Here is a 21916-nt window from a genome sequence, read left to right as displayed (position 1 = left end):
TGCAGCCACCCACCAGGGATGTGCCCCCAGCCTCCCCCTCAGAGCTTGCTCTTCCATCACCCTAACATTTCAACCACAGTTAAGAAAACCAGAGGTAAGGTCAAATCCAGGCCAGTCTCCTGGCCCCCAGGCAGTTGAGAAGGAACACTCACCCCATTAGTGGCATTTTGAGCCGATCGGCCTGACCTGTATCGTTCGAACCTAATGGAGAAGGGAAAGTGGAGTAAGGAGGGTGCGGGGAGGTGGAGCCATGGTGCTCACGGGCCCGCAGGCCAGTAGAAACCCAGGCTCATTTGGGGGTCGGAGAGCGGACACTCCATACACACACACCTTTGTCCTGCCTGCCTTTGCATGGGGTGACTGGGGTGGGGGTCAGCCTCCCCACAGGCACTGCAGCAGAGGGAGGAGGTGCTGGCTGGCACGTCCAGGAGGCATCAAAGCACACCCTGGGCTCCTCTGGCTCAACTGTCACTCACTGAGCTCCTGTGGCCTCCCAGACCACAGGCACCTCTGGACCCTGCAGGGGCACTGGGTCAGCCACCTTCCCTGGGGGCATCTCAGATCCAGGCAAGAACTGCCACCCTCCCTGTCCGACAGCTCTGCTGGGGAGTGAGGAGCCGAGGTGCTGGAGGAAAGGGTGGGGCCCACGGGCTGGCACCTGGAGGCGGAAGGCGGGCTCAGGCCCCAGCAGCTGCGCAGGGGTCAGTCAACAGAGAGAGGACCTAGCCTGGCCAAGGACAGACTCTCCTCTCCTGAACTCAAGGCATTCTGTCCCAGGCAGGGACCAGCATGGCAGCCCCAACACTGTAGACTAAGACCTCTTACAGCTGGCGCTCTGCTGGGGTTCCTGCCCCTCAGTGGTCCCCACCACGTGCTGCAGTCACTCCTGGTGAGCAGGAATCCCAAGGACAAGCTGGGATGTGGTTTGTACTCAGTCTACACGGACAGGAATTCTAACCCACCTGCAGTTCATGTGCTGGGGCACCTCCCCCGTGCCCTGTCCGTCCTGTCAGAGGCTCTCTGGCCAGAAGGTCTGCCAGCGCCAGGCTCTGCCTGTGTATCCCAGTACCCTATTCCTGAGATGGGTTTACTGGGTGAGAAGCTCAGTCCATCGAGACTGGAGACATGGGAGATGCAGGGCAGGGCCCAGGGCTCTGGGGCTGGGAGTTGAGCTCCCCCGACCCAGCTCTACTCCTGTGCCCCTTCGCACTCAGGGCCCCGGATGGCCCCACATTCCTACCGTGGTCGGCCTGTCACCCAACTGGCGGACACAGGGCCACCCACTGCTGCCGCCACAGCTGAAGCAGAAACAAGGCCCGGAGTTGTGGCACCCACAGCAAAACCAGCCTGAGGCCCAGATGCCCATTGGTCAGGTGGACCTTCTGCAATGCCAGGTCGTCAGGCCAGGGTCTGCAGCCCGGAGGCCACCTCATCCTGAGGGCAAAACGCTGGCCTGGCCAAGGTGCTTCTTAGGGCAGCCCCCTCCAGACCCGGGGTGGGAACCCGCTCACCACCACCTGCCTGCTTAACACTGCCTGGATCCCACACTTCTTCCCGAGGGAAGGCTCCGGGAAGGGAGAGAATATGCAGGTTTGCTACCTTGAACCCCAAACTGACTTGTCTGCAGGAGGAGAGAGAGAGAGTGCCCATGGCAGCAGCGACCGGTGCCACTCACACCCCTTGCCTCAGAGCCTCCAGACACTGACGTTGCAAAAGAGAGAATAGTCTCTCTTTTTAAATATGGGAAAGAGGAAATCTTCCCTGGTAGAGATTTCCCCCCTTAATCCTTTGCAGATTCAGGGGCTCCTCCAAGGAGCAGATGCAGGAGCGAGGGGTTCCTGGCTGTTCTCCTTCCTGGGCGGGAGGCATGGGACCAGCCTGAGGCTCACGGAGGGCAGCGCCTGCCTCCACGCCCCCGCCTCGCCCCCGCCCTGGATGGCCCGGCCCGGCCCCAGGCTCCACCCGCTGCCACAGACTTTGCCCCCCCCCCACCCACGCCCCCCACCTCTCGTAGCGCAGGAAGACGTTGTTGAGGTCGTCGTTGACGTGCAGCAGCTCCTCCGTGACCTCCTCGTTGCACACGCGGGAGATTAGCTCCACCACGCGCTGCTGCATGGCACGGCAGGTCCGGTGCAGCTCCTGCGGACACACGGCCCGGCTACCGCGGGCTCGCTTCGGAGCGGCGCGTGCCGACTCTAGAATCCACCCCAGAGCCTGTGCTCTAGAACCCACCACAAGGCCGGGCGTGTGTGCGAGGCCCAGAGGACACCCCTCCACCACCCCCAGTAGATGAACAAGCGTCCTAGTGTGCGCTCTGCTGTGTGCGGAGAACAACTTCACAAAGACTGCTTGTAAAACCTGAGAACACGATTCCCTGCAGTTGCTTCCTCTCTTCAACAGAACATACCAGACGCCACCCCATCACTTGGGACAGGCTGCACCATCCTCTGTATCCCCACGCATCTCAACGCTTTCTGGGCACCCGCCAAGACTGCTTGTGTGCTGTGAACACACCCGACTCACGCCTCCAGCACGCCCCCAGCCCCACCAACCCCCTCACCTCTAGTTAGCAAAGCCGGGCTCCCACCCACCCCAGCGGAAGCGCCACCAGCGCAAGGAGAACAAGCCCCTCCGCGGACTGCAGGCAGCGACTCCAGCACCGGGCACACCTGTCCGAAGAAGCGACAGCACCGGCCTGGAGAAGGCGGGACTGTAGTCAGCCTCCCCTGGAGCCCAGCCCCTGCGGGGTGTCAGGGCTAAAGCGAGCAGTCCTGACCCTCAGCTGTCGGGTACGGGGAGGGGGTGGGAGAAGAGGTGAAGCTCTGCCCAGAGCCCTCCCAAGCCCAAGGCGCTGCCCCCCCCCCACCCAGTCCCCCACCCAGGGTTCTGGCCCCTGCCACAACAGCCAGGGTGCCTCATCTGCTTTCACCTGTTTAATATGCCAGGGGTCTCTGTAGAGTTTTACTCCTGGAGGAAGGGTTCCCTGACCCTACAGAGCATTTGGGAAGCACTAGATGATTTCTGAAGGAGGAGACCCAAAGTTGTACACTAGTCCCTGGCTCCTGTGGCCTTCAGCTGAAGCGGAAGGGGCAAGACAGCCCCTGACCCACTGTCAGGGCCTTGGGTGTGCCACACCTGGGCCAGCACCTGGGGGCCCTTCATGGAGCTTCACCTACACATGGACCCAGATCATGGGCCTCCTGGGGTCTCTGCAGAGAGAAAGTTTTACCTTCTCCTTGCTTCAAACTTTTAAGTTATTATATTAAAAAGTTACAAAGGACAAAAAAAGAGAAAGAGATTGTATAAGTGAGAAAGACCACAGAGCATAAAGATTTGTGCCACCACGGACACCCACCGACCACCCTCAGGGCCTCCGAGCGATCATCCACAGCCAGACGCAGCAGCTCCAGGCAGACCTTCCTGCCTCCCTCCAGCTCCACGCCACCCAGACAGGCACCTTCTTCCGGTCCTGAGCTGAGACAAGGAAACCGGAGCCTGCCACCAGCCCCAGCTGAGACAGGAACGTCCTCACCGCGGACAGTCTCGGTCTGGCCTCCTGGGTCTGGGTCTCAACAGTGGGGTGAGCAGCTGGTCACGGCTCTTGGTGCAAATGCCCTCCATCCATCAGAGCACCTGGCAAAATATCCTTTTCCTGTCTAATTAATCCCCACACCTTCATCTTTTCTTCAGGGGACATTCTCATCCCCACCTTGCAGAACAACCTTTTAATCATCTTGCTGGGTTCCCAGGAGCAGGGAATGGGGTCCTGCAGATCTGTGCTCTGCAGCTACAGAGGAGACGGAGGAAGAGAAAGTCTTTGTTGACGACAAGAGGGGAATAATGAAGCTGAACACATAGTCAACTAGATTTCTCTGGAGAAAAGAGTCCTGGCCATCTCGGTTTCTATTGAAATGAGATGCAAGAAGCAAGAGGGGATAAACCGTCTGCTATTTGAAGAGACAATGTGGGGCAGGGCTTCTTCCAGGAGCCTTCCAGGCTTTGGGGGACAGCTGTGAAGGAATGCCTGTTCTGGGCGCCACTGGCTTAATTAAATGTTATCGCTAACTGCAGACAAAGCTGCAGAGGCTTGTCTGGGGGCAGCAGGGGCATGGCCGTCGGCACCGGCATCCCAACGATTCCAAAGCCTGGACTCCCGCCTGCGACTGAGGGCTGAGCTCCAGCAAACAGAGGCAGAGCCTCAGATTTCAGGCCCAGACCTGGAGCCCACACGCAGCAGGGAGACGTGGCTGGAGAGCTCTAGAGGGAGATGGAGGTTCCCCAGCACTGCCTCCTGCTGAGAAACACCAGCGAGGGAGGGTGGCCGATCACAGCAGTGAAGGACCTGCTGCACAGGAGATGAATTCATGTTGCTCAGCTGGTGGGGCCGCAGGCAGGGGGTGGACGTGGACGGACAAGCATGCACAGCCCCAGTGGCTCTGACAAGTTATGCCTGGCCCTATGCTGGTGACTCTTCAGCTGCTTCCCAGTCCTTTGCCAGGGCAGCGATTACTCCAGGCTCCGAGTCACCAGCTCCCGGGCACCCCTCAGCTGCGGCTCTTCGGCTCTGTCGAGTTGCTTCCCAAAGTCTATCCGAATCCTGTGTTTGGAGGAGGAGGTGCTTCCCAGGCCTGTCACTGAGGATGTTCAGGAATGAGGGTGCTGGGCAAGCTGCCGTCGGGGGGCCAGCATAGGGCAGGGCTGGACCAGCTGCCAGCAAGTCTCTCTGGCCCAGAGAGAGGCCTCTGTGCTACTCCAGGCCCTGGCCTCACCATCCCAGGGGCACTCGGTCTTGCCTCATCCACCTTGCTCCAGTCCCTGCCGCTCCACAGGTCCTTCATGAAATGCAGGAGGCCGTTGGTCACCCTCTCAGATGCTGGTCGCCACAGTGGTGTGCCTCGCTGACACCTTCTGCTTCCCTCTTCCCATGTCCTCCACCTCCTACCCAGCAATTTACACTCAAATCCGCAGCAGCTTCTGCTGGCGTGAACATTTGGGCTGATGACAAGCGCATTTATTCCCATCGTGAGCTCTGGACAGCTCTGCCCTGAGCAGTCTGGCTGCTCTCCAGCCCGACCCTTTGCCAGCAGACTGTGGCACTTTCCCACGTGGAGCCTTGCTGTCCAGTGCAGCCCTGACCCCCAGGAGACCCCGCCTGGCTGGCTTCCGGCTGTGGGGGAGGAGAGGAGGGGGGTGTCGGGGACAGCTTGAGGAGCACAGCCAGCAGCCAGCAGACCCTGTCTGCTCATAGCGCTGCCGGCTTGTGAGTCTTTCGTGCCAAAAGGACAGCCTCCCACTGGCACCCAGGGCCATCCTTACTGTTTGGTTCATAAGACAGCAGCGAGCGGGCAGGCTTGGAGTCAGAGCAGAACAGAGAGGAAGGAAACGTCATGGGAAGCAACCTATTTTTGAAAACTGTGAGCTGACGCCAAGTGATCAGGTTCTGTGTGTCTTGGCTGACAGGCTTGTTTGAACACACACACATACATGCACACACACACGCAGAGTGCATGCTGTCTGGTCGGCCCTGGCTCTCTTGTTTGAACACACACACACACACACACACACACGCAGAGTGCATGCTGTCTAGTTGGTCCTGGCTCTCTTGTTTGAACACACACACACACACACACACACATGCAGAGTGCATGCTGTCTGCTCAGCCTTATCTGTCTTGTTTGAACACACACACACACACACACACACACACGCAGAGTGCATGCTGTCTGGTCGGCCCTGGCTCTCTTGTTTGAACACACACATACACACACACACATACACACACGCAGAGTGCATGCTGTCTGGTCGGCCCTGGCTCTCTTGTTTGAACACACACACACACACACACACACACGCAGAGTGCATGCTGTCTAGTTGGCCCTGGCTCTCTTGTTTGAACACACACACACACACACATGCAGAGTGCATGCTGTCTGCTCAGCTTTATCTGTCTTGTTTGAACACACACACACACACACACACACACGCAGAGTGCATGCTGTCTGGTCGGCCCTGGCTCTCTTGTTTGAACACACACACACACACACACACGCAGAGTGCATGCTGTCTAGTTGGCCCTGGCTCTCTTGTTTGAACACACACACACACACACACACACATGCAGAGTGCATGCTGTCTGCTCAGCCTTATCTGTCTTGTTTGAACACACACACACACACACACACACACACGCAGAGTGCATGCTGTCTGGTCGGCCCTGGCTCTCTTGTTTGAACACACACACACACACACACACACACACGCAGAGTGCATGCTGTCTAGTTGGTCCTGGCTCTCTTGTTTGAACACACACACACACACTCACACACACGCAGAGTGCATGCTGTCTGGTCGGCCCTAGCTCTCTTGTTTGAACACACACACACACACACACACACACGCAGAGTGCATGCTGTCTGGTCGGCCCTGGCTCTCTTGTTTGAACACACACACACACACACACACACACACGCAGAGTGCATGCTGTCTGCTCAGCCTTATCTGTCTTGTTTGAACACACACACACACACACACACGCAGAGTGCATGCTGTCTGGTCGGCCCTGGCTCTCTTGTTTGAACACACACATACACACACACACACGCAGAGTGCATGCTGTCTAGTTGGTCCTGGCTCTCTTGTTTGAACACACACACACACACACACACGCAGAGTGCATGCTGTCTGGTCGGCCCTGGCTCTCTTGTTTGAACACACACACACACACACACACACACACACGCAGAGTGCATGCTGTCTGCTCAGCCTTATCTGTCTTGTTTGAACACACACACACACACTCACACACACGCAGAGTGCATGCTGTCTGGTCGGCCCTGGCTCTCTTGTTTGAACACACACATACACACACACACACACACACACACACACACATGCAGAGTACATGCTGTCTAGTTGGTCCTGGCTCTCTTGTTTGAACACACACACACACACACACGCAGAGTGCATGCTGTCTGGTCGGCCCTGGCTCTCTTGTTTGAACACACACACACACACGCAGAGTGCATGCTGTCTGCTCAGCCTTATCTGTCTTGTTTGAACACACACACACACACACACAGCGCGTGCATGCTCTCTGCTTGGGATTGGCTTTGTTCCACTATGCCCGCTGCCAGGACCTCCGTTCTGCCCACTGCAGACTGGTCAGCAGGAACTTGGTGCTGACATAGCACAACACTGCCTCAGGAGGCCGTCTCAGGTCCTAGGCCTCGGGTAACGCCTGGAAGATCCTCTCAGGCTGCGGGTGGAGGCCACCACGTGGCTGGCACATGGGCGAGCTGGGAGGCCCTCCACTCCGTGTCCAGAGCAGCTGGTGGGCCTGGGCCCAGATAGATGCCATGGTTGAGTGCCTCCAGGGCAGGGACCACAGCCCAAACATCTCTAGGCTGGCTTCCCCACCCCGTCCTCAGGGGCTGGAAGGGGCACGACCAGCACCACTCAGGCCCAGACCACTGGTGCGGGCTGTGTGCCCTCCTGAAAGACAGCAGCAGTGTGCCCACGGCAGGTGCGGTGTGGCCCTCAGGCACCAAGGCCAGCCCCCTGAGTGGAAGGTGTGGCAGGTGCTCCCGCGGGCCACGCCATCAGCTCTGCCCTGTCACCCAGGCATCTGCTCCTGCGGGAGACCCTCCCTCACACCACGTTCTCCCCACCCCCAGAGGGGCTGCCCCTGCAAGCTGAGCCGCTGCCACTTCCCAGACACCAGAGCCTCTGAGACAGTGTGGGGAGGGCCGGGTCCCAGCTCTGGGTTCAGTGGACATGGGGCAGGAGCCCTGTGGGCCAGCCATATTCCTAGACCCCTTTCTGCCAGGTTCCTGGACCTACAGGTAGCCAGTGGACAAGGATATGAGCCACCCTGGCCCAAGAACCTCAGTATCACCCAAGATGTCTCACAAGGAGCCCCTAGGAACAGGAAGAGTTGACAGTCCCTGCATGTTTGTGACACTGAGTAAACAAAACAAAACATAAAATTATACATATACTATCACCTCATATGGAATAAACACAGAAAAAATGTCTGAAAGAAAATTCACCAAAACCAACAGTGCTTATATGTGAACGCTGGGATTAAAGGAAATCGTTTTCTCCTTTGTACTTCCTTTCTTTTTTGATGGGTATATAGTCTACAACTGGCATTTTGTAACCAAGAAAACAGGTTTTTAAGAAGAATAGAGAAGAAAGCGCCAGGGACTGGCCTCTGATGGCCCCAGAATGCATGGGGCCGATACAGGTTTCCTTAACTCAGTCCCTCTTAAGGATGGGCCCAAACCCTGAGCTACCTCCTGTGACCGCGGCCCAAATGCCCTCACCTGCAGCAGCTCCAGATCTGATGAGTCCTCCTGCCCAGGGACCATCTCAGTTAGCATCTCGGACATGACCTTTGTGTTTCCTCGAACAACATCCAGTTCACTCCGCAGTCTGGCAATCTGTGGGGCCGGGGGGCAGGAGGGGAGCAGGCGGTGGTCAGTGAGCTGGATGTGGCCTCACTCGTCTGCCTGCGTGAGGGTGCCGGCAGCTGGGGCTCCCAGGGGCAGCACTTGGGTGGGGCGAGGGGGCCAAGCAGGGCCTGCAGGGAACATGAGCTTCTCAGGCCCGTTCATGCTCCTTCACATGCTAGTGAACATGGTGCCCAAGGTCCCTGCAGGGCTGGGGGCCTTGTCCAGGAAACTCACAGCTGTAGACTCTGGCCCGGGAATCAAGGTCTAACCACCGCAGCCAGCATGAGCCGCACCTTCCCCACCATCCCCCACCCAGGGAGGGGGCAGATCCCAATTGCCAGCCCCCCAGCACAGCCTGTCAGGGGAGGGTCTCGGTGGCCGTCCACCTGCAAACATGTCTACCATCCCTTTTCTCAGGGCAGGGAGGCCATGTGCCGGCCATGGTGGGGTCCCTCCCATCTCTGCCTCCACAGCGGGCAGCCTTCTCACTGGGTAGATCTGAGCCTCTGCGGGCCACGCATGGTCATGATGTTCACAGCTCAGCTCCTGCCTGATTCCTGGCCACCCTGCCCCAGCCCTGTGCTTCCACTCCCATCCCCCCTACCCCCTCCAACTTCCCCACCCCCACCTCCAGCTCCATCCAGGGAGGCCTGGTCTGTCTCCTGGGAGGGGACCGCAGACAGCTGGCAGGTCACCCGTGGCCCCAAGCGCACAAGTACCTGCTCAGAATTGGCAGTGATGGGGCCCGCAGTGCTCAGAGCCGGGGCCTGCGGGGCCGAATAGGGGCCACTGCTCGTCCTCGGCTGTGACTGGGACTTGGGTGTGGTCGCGGCGGGGTCCACCTCCGGGACGCTCTGGCAGGGCAACCACAAAGGCTTCTGTCAACCGGGCCACCCATGCAGCCGGCCTGGCACCAACACTGCTCCCACCCTGGGACTGCATGTCAGCCTGACCCCCTCGCCCCCCACCTCTCCTTCCCCCACTAACCTCACAGGCACCCCACGAACCGAGAGAGCCAGACCCCGCATCCTGAGGGCTCTGGCTGCCCTCACTCCGTCAGGACCACCACGGGGTCTGAGCAGAGGGCCCGCTGCTATGGAGGAGCCCGTCAGGAGACCTTACATGGTACCAGAAGATGACATTTTGGCCTTTGCAAGTAGACTAATGTAAATAGTAATCATGTAATTTACCGACTGTCCTCTGTAATCATATGAACAATACCGTTCTGTTATTACTAAAAAAATAAAACACGTCTGTTTACCCCACAAAGCACAGCCAAGGGCCTGGAGCATCCAAGCGAGAAACGCTGGAAAGTCCAGGTCCCCATGCTTTCCTCCGAGCCCCTGATGGCCTCTTAACATGAGTTGAGAAGCCTGAAAGCTGTTCTTTGCCCCACGAGCAGTGAGGCTATCAGCCCCTCAGCATCTGCAGTGTGGAAGTGGAGCTGGAGGGGCTTGGGGCCCCAGGGAGATGCAGTCCCCCAGATGCCCTGCTTGGAGAGCAGGCACCTGACCCTCCCAGGATGGAGCAGCCACCTCCTGACAGCATCCTCACTGGTCCCTGGGGTCACAGCCCCCATGATTGGGTGAAAACTGGGGGACACTGCTGCCACTGAGGCCCCACAGACAGCTGTCTCCCTCTGGCACTACTTTATTGTCAACAAGAGATGCCCTGGAGCCCTAAGGAAGCTGCTGACAAGCTGAACAACCCAGAGAGTATCTGCAATGGGCTCCTGGGAGGCTCACCCGCTGCGGTGTGTGGATCGGGGACAGCGCGTCCAGGTCAGCCATGGGGAACTCCACACCCTTCCTCTTCAGCTCCTCATAGGCATGCACAACCCCCGTGAGGTCAGGGCTGCTCCGGAAGGCATCGGCCCACGCCTGGAGGGGAGAAGGGACCTGTTAGTGGTGCCGGACACTCAGGGCCGTGGCCCAGCCACTCTGCTCCTCCTGCCAGCACTGCCAGGCTAAGTGCAGATGGAAACAAAGCACAAAACCAAATCCAACACGGGGCACCTCCTAGAGTAGTGACAAGAAACCCTGCCCAAGTCCTGGGGCTGAGCCCAGGGGACGCGCCTGCAAGCCGTGTGGGACAGGAGTGTGGCCTCCTCACTCTGCACGGGGAGGTCCAGGCTGACCCCAGGCTTCCTCAGTAGGTCAGGGAGCCCAGAGCCCATGCTGTCTGGCTGCCCATCCGACGGGTGGGTGCCTGCAGCCAGGGCAGGAAAGCAGGAGCTGCCCACAGCATCGGGGGACGTGTGCCCTCATGGGACAGTCCACAGGGAGACTCAGCCACCAGGTTCTGTTAGATCAGACGCAACCCGAAGAGGAAAGGACACACACTTCAATAGACTGCCGCTCATCCCTGGTTCATGGAACCGTTAATTTTTTTTTAAACAATTCTATTCTTCAGAAGTTACAGAATATATATATAAAAAAAGAAGTACCTCCAGAGGAAACCCCAAAAAAAGCAGGCCCAGAGGAGAAGGCACAGCTGCCTCCCTGACTCCAGAAGCGTTCCAGTCAACCCTAGGTCAGAGACCTGTCCCTCACCAGCTGACTACCAGAAGCCAAGAGGTCAGTTTTCAAAGAGACTCGCTCACTTCCACTGCTGCATCTCACGAACCACAGACCCTGCCAAGAGCCCGGCCTCCGAGGTCTACTTCTCCCATCTGCACCTGCGGGGACTTCACGCCCACGTCAGGACGGCCCAAAGTGGCCACAATGTGGTGTGGCCTGGACGCTGGTGGGCGGCAGGGCCGCAGCAGCAGCACCAGCAGGAGCACAGAAGCACCCAGAGCCCCTGCCTCCACCAGCTGTCCTGGTTGCGCCACCTGATTCAAACCCAGCTCAGTCCTGTGACTCCACCTTCAAAATGGGCCAGCTCTTAGTCTCAGACCTAAACTTTAGGATCTGAGAACGGCCCATAGCCTCAAGGGAGGTCGGGGAGAAACAGGGGTGTGGCGGCTACTTCCAGCACAGCCTCTGCCGTTACTTCCACAGGAGGGTGACAGCTCCAGGAGCTCCCCCCACAAAACTGACATTGAAGACCTCAACTGTCCCTTCCAGTCAGTGACACTCCTCAGGGCACCTGCCCAACAGCCATCAACAGGCCCCTGAAGGCACTGGAGGGCAATGTGTGCCCAGCTGCTGGGTCAGGTCCTCTCTACACAGAGCCTGGCCAGGCCCGGGGGGGGTTGGGCTGCTCTCTGGGGAGACGCGGGCCTTGGGAGATGGCCATGAGCCAGCGGGACCGGGAGGAAAGGCTGAGGACCCCGTTCATTCTCCATCTGTCCACCTGCTCTCCTCCATGCGGGCTGGCTGTGAGCATAGGACAAAGTTGTTCAGAGGGGACTGAGTCTGGAGGAGGTCAGACTTCCCAAACAAGCCACTAGGGCCACCTTCAAGTGCCTGCACCTAAGGCGCAGCCCAGGGCTGCACAGGTCACCCAACCAGCAGGGGCTTTCCAGGACATGGTGGGGGTCTCAGACTTGCAGTAGGGAGGCAGGGACCAGGCGCCTTTACAGAGGAGGTGGGAGAGGCCCAGGGCCACCGACCCACCTGGATGAGAGCGAGCACCTTGTCCTGCACAATGGTAGGGGGGCTGTTCTTGGGAGAGATGACCTTGACCAGGACGCTGTCAATGAAGTCCCGGTTGGCCACGAGCACGTGGAAGCGGTGGCCGCAGTTCTTCACACACGTCTCCAGCACCTGACGTGGGCAGGAAGAGAGGTCACCCCCGGGGCTGAGGGGCAGCAGATAGCCACCTCCTGCCTGGACTGTCCTGCCAACCAGTTCCTCCAGAGTCAAACTCGAGGCACAGGTGACCCCTTGCTGGCCAGGGTCCCTGGGCTGCACAGCAGTCAGAAGGCACCAGCTCTTGCACAAGAAGGATGCTGGGGTTTCAGTGGGGTCAACTACTGAGCATTCCCCAGAAACGAGCCTCTGAGAGGACATTGATGGTCAGTGGACATGGGCCCTCATGGGAGGAGGCCGCCAGGATGGCCTGCAGCCTCCTCTGAGCACCCATCTCCGCCCACCCTGAGGCATGGGCCACCCTCCTCCAAGATCAGTGAGCTCCTCAGATGACAGGCAACCTCTGCCAGGGTCTTGTCCCCTCATCTGGTCCTTAAAGTGCCCTGGACAGAGGCAGTGGAGCCCCAGAGCCTAGGAGAGCAGGAGCTGCAGAAGGAAGGGGTCCTGGCTGGCACAGCCCACTGCAGGCTGCTCTGCCAAAGAAGTGAACCCCTCCCCATGGCCCGAGGGCCCGAAAAATGTGGGAAGTTTCCAGAATGTGGCCAAGGCCCACGAGCAGGCAAAAAAAAAATTAGCAAAATAAAATCTGATAAGGTGTTAATATCCAGAAGTATATAAGGAACTCATGCCACTCAACAGCAAAAAAACAAACCATCCTATTTAAAAATGGGCAAAGGACTTAAGTATTTCTCCAAAGAAGCATACAGATGATCAACAGGCACCTGAAAAGAAGCTCCACATCACTGCTCATTAGGAAAACACAACTAAGAACCACAATGATGGAGAAGAAAATGACAACCTGCTCCAATATTCCTGCCTGGGACATCTGATGGACAGAGGAGCCTGGAGGGCCACAGTCCATGGGGTCGCAAAGAGTCAGACACGACTTAGTGACTGACAACAACAAATACACAATCAGACAGATGGTGATTTGGGGAAATATCTCTTCATGAAAAGATGGCATAAAATGGAGAGTGAAGTGACCGAGCAAGATGGAATGTAGAGTTTTGTAAGAAACTTGTGTATAGAATAATAGCTGCAAATATTCAAACAATAAAGTCCGTAGCTAAAGGGGAAAAAAACACAATGAGCTATCACCTCACAACTTACCTGTTGCCTATCTAATTAAAAAATATACTTATTTATTTGACTGCACTGGGTCTTAGTTGTGGCAGGAGGGATCTAGTTCCTTGGCCAGGGATCGAACCTGGGGCCCCCTGTATTGGGAGCGTGGAGTCTTAGCCACTGGGCCACCAGCGAAGTCCCTATCTAATTTTTCAAGTTGTGAGTTTATTAAGTGGTTCTTAACATTACATTTTTTGTTTGTTTTATTTGAAAAGAGTTTAAGAAAAATCTAAATTCTATTAAAACATCTGAGGAATGTTGAGGACAAAAGATGTAAGTGTTGGTGAGGGTGTGGAGAGAAGGGAACCTTTGTGCACTGCTAGCGGGAATGTAAACTGGTGCCACCACTACAGAGAGCAGAAAGGAGGTCCCTAGGAAAACTAAAAATAGAGCTACCGTGATCAGCAATCCTGCTCCTGGGTGAACATCCAAAGGAAATACTATCAGGTTTTTGGAGAGTCACACGCACCCTGATGCCCACAGCTGCCTTGTTCACAACAGCCAAGACATGGAGGCAACCTAAGTGTCTACTCATGGGTGAATGCACGAAGAAAATCAAATGGGACACACACATAGACAGGAATATTATTCAGCCATAAAAAGAAGGGAATCCTGCCCTTTGCAACAACAGGGATGATTTTCAAGGGTATTAGGTTAAGTGAAATAAATCAGACACAAATAATGTATGATATGACTTACATGTGGAATCTAAAAACTCCAAACTCAGAGACAGAGAGTTAGGACAGTGGATGCCAGGGGCTGGGGGTGGAGGAGACAGGGTAAGGCTGGTGAAGGGTACGTCTCAGTGGTGAGGTGGGTGAGTTCTCGGGTTCAGAGAACGTGGTGACTATAACCTACAGTACTGCGGTGCACACTCGGAAGCTATTTATGTATTTATTTTGGCTGCTCTGGGTCTCTGTTGCTGTGCACAGGCTCTCTCTAGTTGCAGGGAGCAGGCTTCTCTCGCTGAGGAGCACAGGTTCTCAGTGCTCGGGCTTCAGCAGTTGTGGCTCGTAGGCTCAGGAGTGGTGGCGCATGGGCTTAGCTGCCCCGTGGCACGTGGGATCTTCCAGGACCAGGGATTGAACCTGTGTTCCCTGCATTGCTGCTAAGTCGCTTCAGTTGTGTCCAGCTCTGTGCGACCCCACAGACGGCAGCCCACCAGGCTCCGCTGTCCCTGGGATTCTCCAGGTAAGAACACTGGAGTGGGTTGCCATTTCCTTCTCCAATGCATGAAAGTGAAAAGTGAAAGTGAAGTCGCTCAGTTGTGTCTGACTCTTCACGACCCCATGGACTGCAGCCTACCAGGCTCCTCTGTCCATGGGATTCTCCAGGTAAGAGTACTAGAGTGGGTTGCCATTGCCTTCTCCAGTTCCCTGCACTGGCAGGCAGGTTTTTAACCACATTTGAAAAAATGTTAGGTTTCAAGACAGAGAGAACACCAGAAGCCGTCCCTTTTAATTTTCTGACATCTTGTGTGCATGCTAAGTTGCTTCAGTGGTGTCTGACTCATTGTGACCCTATGGACTGTAGCTCACCAGGTTCCTCTGTGCTTGGGATTCTCCAGGCAAGAATACTGGAGATTCTTGGCAATACTGGGTTGCCACTTCCTTCTCCAGGGGATCTTCCCGACCCAGGAATCAAACCTGTGTCTCTTATGTCTCCTGCATTGGCAGTGGGGTTCTTTACCACTAGTGCCCCTGTGAAGCCCTCTGACATCTCAAGGACAGGCAAAAATCTGATCTGTTCTTTCCTGAAAGGAGTCACTTGCTGATTTTCCCAAGACCCTCTGCAGCGATGTTCAGTTTTTACCCCTTAATCCAGTTGGCACCTCACTAGCTCTGACATCTGGGCAAACCTTGGGCCTCTCCGAGCCCATTTCTTCATCCTTAAAAGCGGATGAGGAAACCTTCTTGGGAAGTTTTCTGGAAACAACATCTGGGCAGGTGCTCAGGGGAGCCGGCACTCTCACAGGGAGGGAGCTGACCCCAGAGGAGCAGCTGGCCTCAGAATCCCATGGCAGACTGGTGAACAACAGGGACCTGTGCCCAGGCCTGGGGCCTCTCTGCTGGGGGCTTCTACCGAACAGCACTATCCACACCTCGTCCCTGCTAGCACGTCGTCAGACTCGGGCTCACGTATCTCAGAGGGCAAGACTCTGGGGCAGCAGCAAGAGGCACTGCTGTCTGGGCCGAGGCTCCTGGCCATGCTCCCATCCTGGGAGAGGGGCAGGGGCACTCACAGTCAGCGCCAGCATCACCTCCCGGTAGTTCCGGTTCCCGTTGAGCCGCTTCTTCAGGGCCCGAATGGCATCCTTTGGCCTGGAGAAGAGACAAGTACAGACCCTGTCAATCCTGCCTGGGCACTGCCCAGAGTCAGGGCCACCCAGAGTCAGGGCCACAGTGTCAACAGCATGTACATGACCTTATTTGCCACTGCCCATTTGTAAATGAGAAAGACTGCAGACAAATGAAATGCCCATCAATGTGAATCAGGTTAAATTAAACCATGCTTCTCTACACAATGGAGTACCATGCAGCTGCACTGAAGAATGCAGAAGCTCCTCACACCAGTTCAAAGATATGGACCAGCATCATTTGCAGAGCCGGACATAGGGGACGCTGCCACATGAGCTCAGAAGGACAAGGAGCACCCGGCATACATGTCCAACGTCCGTAGGGAGGGGACCCTGGAGGGATCTGACCCTGGGAAGGGTGTAGGGCTGAGGAGCAGGGACTGTTCCTGGGGTCACATGCAGGCTCCGGCCCCCTTGAATTCTACATCATGTGCAAGCGTGGTTCTCCCAGAAGAATGACCAGTCGGCTGGCACGTGGGCTCAAGAAGGGAACCTGGCCAAGTCCCTGCACAGGCCTGGATGTCCAGCTTCTGGCTTCGGGGAGCACCTTTCTCCCTGAGAAAACTGAAGTAAGTCTGCTCAAAAGTCCAGGAGTTGTGGGTTTGAGACTCCAAATCTGACCAGGCTTCCTGGGGCAGAACTGCAGGGCCTCCAGCTGACACGACTGCATCACATGCCGACCATCCAGGACACACTCTTCCTGACATCTCGGACACGGCCGGGAGGTGGGTCCTCAGCCTGCCCAGGAGGGCATCTACTGGGCACAGCCCTGTGTCTAACACATTGTGTAATTTATTCTCAGCCAGGATTCAGCAAAGCCGTGGTGCCAGGAGTAACCTGGGCATGAAATCCCTGCCCCCAGCACCACATCACCTTCTCTCAGGAGCCCCTGCCCTCTGGGCTCCCACCCGCAGGTCAGCATAATTTAGGTCTAAACTGGGGCCCTCCTATTTTGATAGCTCAGAAATATTTGTTACCTACTTACCTACTAGCCAAACAAAAATGTCCTTTTAAAGTGTGTGAGAAAGCTGGGGGAGGGGAGGGAGCAGCTCTGCCGATTAGCCCAGTTAGACAGAAAGCAGAGGCTTCCAGAAGGAACAACAGACGCCAGCCTGCAGTCAGGCTGCCCACAGGAGTCCTCTGCTCCCGGGGAGGGGCCCTGTTGGAGGTGTGTGTGTGTTCTGTGTGTGCTCTTGTGTGCAGTGTGTGCGCACAGTGCATATGCCGTGTGTGTCTGTATCTGTGTGTGCTGTGTGTGTGTTCTTGTGTGTGTGCAGTGTATGTGTATGTGTGTAGTGTGCACACACTGAGTGTGCCCTGTGTGTTCTCTTGTGTATGTGTGTGCCCTGTGTGGTGTGCTCTTGTGTGTGTGTGTTGTGTGTGCATGTGTGGTCTTGTGTGTGTGTGCTCGTGTGTGTGTGTGCAGTGTGTGTGTGTGCCCTCTGAGTGCCCCTGTGTGTGTGTGCTGTGTGTGCAGTGTGTGTATGTGTGCAGTGTGTGCCATGTATGCTCATGTGTGTGTGCAGTGTGTGCCCTGCATGTGCAGTGTGTGCCCTGTGTGTGCTGTGTGTGTGCCCTGTGTGTGCTCATATGTATGTGCTCTGTGTGCTGTGTGCCCTGTGTGTGCTCGTATGTGTGCAGTGTGTGTCCTGTATGTGCTGTGTGTGTGCTCTTGTGTGTCTGTGTATTGTGTGTGTGTGCTGTGTCTGTGTGTGGCTGCAGCAGCACTGCCCTGGGGAGAGGCCCTGCTGGAGCTGTGTGCAATGTGGCAGCAGTTCCTACAAGGGGTGCTGATTTATGCAAAAAAGGACTTGACAAGCTCTTGCTTTTGAGGACTTTGTGGACCTGAGCTCGTGGAGCTCCAGGGGCTCCTGGAGCCACCGGCCAGGAGCGTGATTGATTTCTCCTGTCTCAAAGGCTCCATCAAGTAGGGTCTTATCCCCTCCCCTTGAACTTCCACAGAGCAGTAAGCAGGCAGAGCCACCCAGGGCTACACTCGCTTGTGGCTCAGGGAGCACAGCACCCAGGCTCCCAATGGGGAATGCATGGAGGGAAATCAGAGATGCTGTAGCTCTCAACTTAAGAGGGCAGGTGCTGCCTGAGAGGGAGCACAAAGACAAGTATTATTTACCCTTCTCCCAGGAAGAAGCCTGGAGATAGGATCCAAGTCCTATCGGGGGCCCCACACAGCTCCCTGCAGCAGCAGATCAGCCATGAGCCAGGAGCAGGGGAGCAGGGACCCAGAGACTGAGAGCAGGAAGGAGATACCACACCCAGCAGCTTCTGGGGGAGAAATCGGAGCTGCAGGAGCTGGCCTCCTCAGAGTCTCCACAGACCCCACACTCCTCCAGTCATCCTGAAGCCATCTGGTCCTTCGGCACCAGGACTGCCGCTTCTGAGCTGTTTCCTCCCTGTCCCCCAGGAGGGCGAGGCTGCACCCCCTTCATACCCTGGATGCCCCCACTCCCTTCCTGCCACCCCTCCTAGTTGTTCCCTTGCTCCACTGCAGTTATTGGGCTCCTCCAGCATAGAGGCTGGGCACAAGGACTCTGTGAGCTGGGGAAGGTCCAAGATGGTCATGAAAATGACTGTGATCCTCACCAGAGCCAACCTGAGACTCCCGGGAGCATTCATCAAACCCAGGTGCCTGCACCTGACTAGTAGTCCAGAGAGGCCTGGGAACAGGATCTAAGACATCCAGGTTGGGGGGTATTATTCTGCCAGGCACTGCTGCTTAGTGACCAAGGGCCCAGGGCACCAGGGACAGCCACACAAGGCCCCAGGCTGGAGGTTACCTTAGGCCGGGCATCAGGGCAAGCCCAGCAAGGGGCCTATGGAACAGCACATCAAACCTGTGCCCATCAGGACCCCAACCTGCCGGTAAGCTCTGAATAAACGAAGGAAGCATATCCAGAGTTTCCAGGCTGGAGCCGGTCAGCAGGCCTTGCGTCCTGCATCTACCCTTCTGAACTGTGCTAACCTTGGGCAAGGGCTAACCCGGGCAAGCTTCAGCTTCCTCAACATTCAAAGGGGCTGGCCCTATCGCACAGGCTGGCAGAACCAGGGCCGGATACAGGGTGGGGGCCCAGGGCAGGGGCAGCCGCTCGCTCCTGTTGCCTCCCGGCCTCCTTGGTGACTGTGCACAAGTGGTCACTGCCCTCTCCTCCCCAGCTCAGCTCTGCACAGTCGAGTCACCAGCTGACCAGGGTGTCTTGTTCACGGCCTGCCTCCCTGCTCTGGAATGTCAGCGCTGAGCGAGGGAGTCTGTTTGTCCCCTGGGGCTGAGTATGAGGTGGTCACTCAGGAAATACATGTTTAGTGAAATCAGGAGGCTGGTTCCCAGCCTCCACATGGCAAGGCCAGTAAGGACAGAGCTCAGGGCAAGGCCGGAGCTGCCCAGGTCTGGAGGTGGTTTACAAGGGTGCTACTACCATAAATTCCATTTTTATGGTACAGATAGAGAGTCAAATACCAACGAATTTGGAAAAAGTGCATGCAGAATGCAGCTGTGATGCAGAAGAGGATGTAAACACAGCAGCAGAGCAGACCCGGCGTTGCAGGGGCGGGGGGTCCTGGGCCCTGAAGGTCTTCCCTGCTCCACTGCCCACTACACATCCTGAGGGCTCTCTCCTTCACGGGGCTCTGTCCAGTCCAGCAAAGCAGGGCAGAGACAGCCCAGGGCTGCAGAGAGTGGGGGGAGGGGAAGATCAGCTGCAGGGGACTCGGTAACCAGGCAACTTCATTTTCACTTGTGATTAAAAGCAGGTTATTAAAGAGGGGGTCACTGTTCTGACTCTAGCAGTGCCTTTGGGGGCACTGGTGGGAGGGTGGAGCATCTGAGCATCACTCAGTCAGACACCATGGTTGACAGGCCACCTGACCAGTGGGCAGAGGGGACACGCACCCTTCCTCCGTCTCATTGATGATGTCGCAGATCTCCATGTTCAATGTCCAGTCCTCGCTCTGCAGGGAGCCATCTGTTGCCTTTTCTGCAAATTCAGAAAGAAAACTGCTTTACATTTCTGCTGGAATAAGGGGTCTGGCAGGAAAGACTGGGGACCGGATGCACCCCACTGCCCCCCCAAGCAGATGGGCTGAGCCAACAGCAGCTCTAGTGCTATTCCCGAGAGAACACCCAGGACAGGGGGTCAAGGGGTGACCCCCAATGCTGTCCTTCAGTCACTAAACTCACAGGAGTTGGAACTCTTAGAAGAAAATGCAGGGGGAGGGCTTCATGATGTTGGTGTGTGGGTGCTAAGTCGCTTCAGTAATCTCCGACTCTCTGCAATCCCATGGACTATAGCCTGCCAGGCTCCTCTGTCCGTGGGATTCTCCAGGCAAGAATACTGGAGTGGGTTGCCATGCCCTCTTCCAGGGGATCTTCCCGACCCAGAGCTCAAACCCTTATCTCTTACATCACCTGAATTGGCAGGTGGGTTCTTCACCACCTGGGAAGCCCTCATAATATTGTATGTGGCAATAAAATTCATTCATGGATATGACACCAAAAGCACAGGCAACAGAAAAAAAAAACAGATAAACTGGACTGCATAAAAAATGCAAACATTTCTGTGCATTAAAGGACACAATCAACAGAGTAAAAACAGAGTAACCTATGTTCAGAATGTTAGAAAATAGCTGCAAAGCTGATAAGGAGTTAGTATTTTTTAGGATAAACAAAGAACTTTTACAACTCAAACACAACAAAAACCCCAATTTAAAAATGGGCAAAGGCACCCAGTCCCATCACTTCATGACAAATAGAAGGGGGAAAAGTGGAAGCAGTGACAGATTTTATTTTCTTAGGCTCCAAAATCACTGAGAATGGTGACTACAGCCATGAAATTAAAAGACGCTTGCTCCTTGCAAGGAAAGCTATGACAAACCTAGACAGTGTCTTCAAAAGCAGAGACATCACTTTGCTGACAAAGGTCTGTATAGTAAAAGCTACGGTTTTCCTGCTAGTCATGTATGAATGTGAGAGTTGGACCATAAAAAAGGCTGACGGCCGAAGAAGTGATGCTTTTGAACTGTAGTGTTGGAGAAGACTCTTGAGAGTCCCTTGGACAGCAAGGAGATCAAACCAGTCTATCCTAAAGGAAATCAGTCCTCAATATTCATTGGAAGGACTGATGCTGAAGCTGAAGCTCCAGTACTTTGGTCAACTGATGCTAAGAGCCAACTCATCGGAAAAGACTCTGATGCTGGGAAAGATTGAAGGCAAAAGGAGAAGAGAGCAGCAGACAATGAGATGGTTGGATGGCATCACCGACTCAATGGACATTAATTTGAGCACATTCTGGGAGGTAGTGAAGGACAGAGAAGCCTGGTGGGCTGCAGTTCATGAGGTTGCCAAGAATTGGATACACCTTAGTGACTGAACAACAATAACAACAGAAGGACCTGAATAGACATTACCTAAAAAAAAAAAAAAAAAAAACCTATATACAGGGACTTCCCTGGTGTTCCAGAGGTTAAGAATCTGCCTTGCAATTTAAGGGATGCAGGCTGAATCCCTAGTCCGGGAGCTAAGATCCCACATGCGTCCGAGCAACTAAGCCCACATACCACAACAAAAGATTCCGAGTGTCACAACTAAGCCCCACCACAACAGCCAAGTTAATTAAATTTTTAAAAAGATACACAAATAGCCAACATGTCCCTGAAAAAAATTGCTAATTTTTTTCAATTGCTAATTGAATTGCTAATTCAATTTCAAAATTGCTAAAAAATATCGCTAATCATTAGGGAAATGCAAATCGAACCCACAATGAGATATCACTTCACACTCTCTAGGACGACTGCCATCAAAAAAAAAAAAGGAACATAGCAGTGCTGGTGAGAATGTGGAGAGACTGGAACCCTTGTGCACTGTTGGTATGGATGGAAAATGATGAGCTGTCCCTGTGGGAAACGTGGCAGGTTCTCAGAAAACTGAAAACAGAACTACCGTATGTATGATCCAGCAATCCCACTTCAGGTCCACACCCAGTAGAGCTGAGAGCAGGGCCTCAAAGAGATATTTTCACACTTGTGTTCACAACAGCATTATTCCTAATAGCCAGGGAGCAACCCAGGTGTCCAGACACAGATGACAGATAAAGAGAACGTGCAGATTCACACAGAGGAATATTACTCAGTCTTAAAAGGAGGGAAATTCTGACACCTGCTCCAAGATGAGTGGACCTCCAGGGTATTATGCTGAGTGAAATAAGTCAGACACAAAA

At 55.4% G+C, this 21916-nt stretch overlaps 1 protein-coding gene across 4 annotated transcripts in view; it reads right to left on the bottom strand.

Annotated features, from left to right (window-relative positions):
* The window catches only part of TOM1L2 (target of myb1 like 2 membrane trafficking protein), a 73171-nt gene that overhangs the window by 13628 nt on the left and 37627 nt on the right, over positions 1-21916 (bottom strand). For all 4 annotated transcript variants that reach the window (XM_020914055.2, XM_070479238.1, XM_020914056.2 and 1 more), the window contains exons 2-9: positions 19594-19678; positions 15576-15654; positions 12014-12163; positions 10199-10333; positions 9173-9307; positions 8325-8441; positions 2006-2139; positions 153-201 (exon numbers count right to left, since the gene is read on the bottom strand). In XM_020914055.2, the coding sequence (XP_020769714.1) occupies positions 153-201; positions 2006-2139; positions 8325-8441; positions 9173-9307; positions 10199-10333; positions 12014-12163; positions 15576-15654; positions 19594-19678 (884 nt within the window). The remainder of the gene's footprint in view (positions 1-152; positions 202-2005; positions 2140-8324; positions 8442-9172; positions 9308-10198; positions 10334-12013; positions 12164-15575; positions 15655-19593; positions 19679-21916) is intronic.

Source organism: Odocoileus virginianus, chromosome 17 (genome assembly GCF_023699985.2).
Source record: "Odocoileus virginianus isolate 20LAN1187 ecotype Illinois chromosome 17, Ovbor_1.2, whole genome shotgun sequence".
Taxonomy (NCBI): Eukaryota; Metazoa; Chordata; class Mammalia; order Artiodactyla; family Cervidae; genus Odocoileus; species Odocoileus virginianus.
This window is presented reverse-complemented; position numbering and strand designations above follow the sequence as displayed.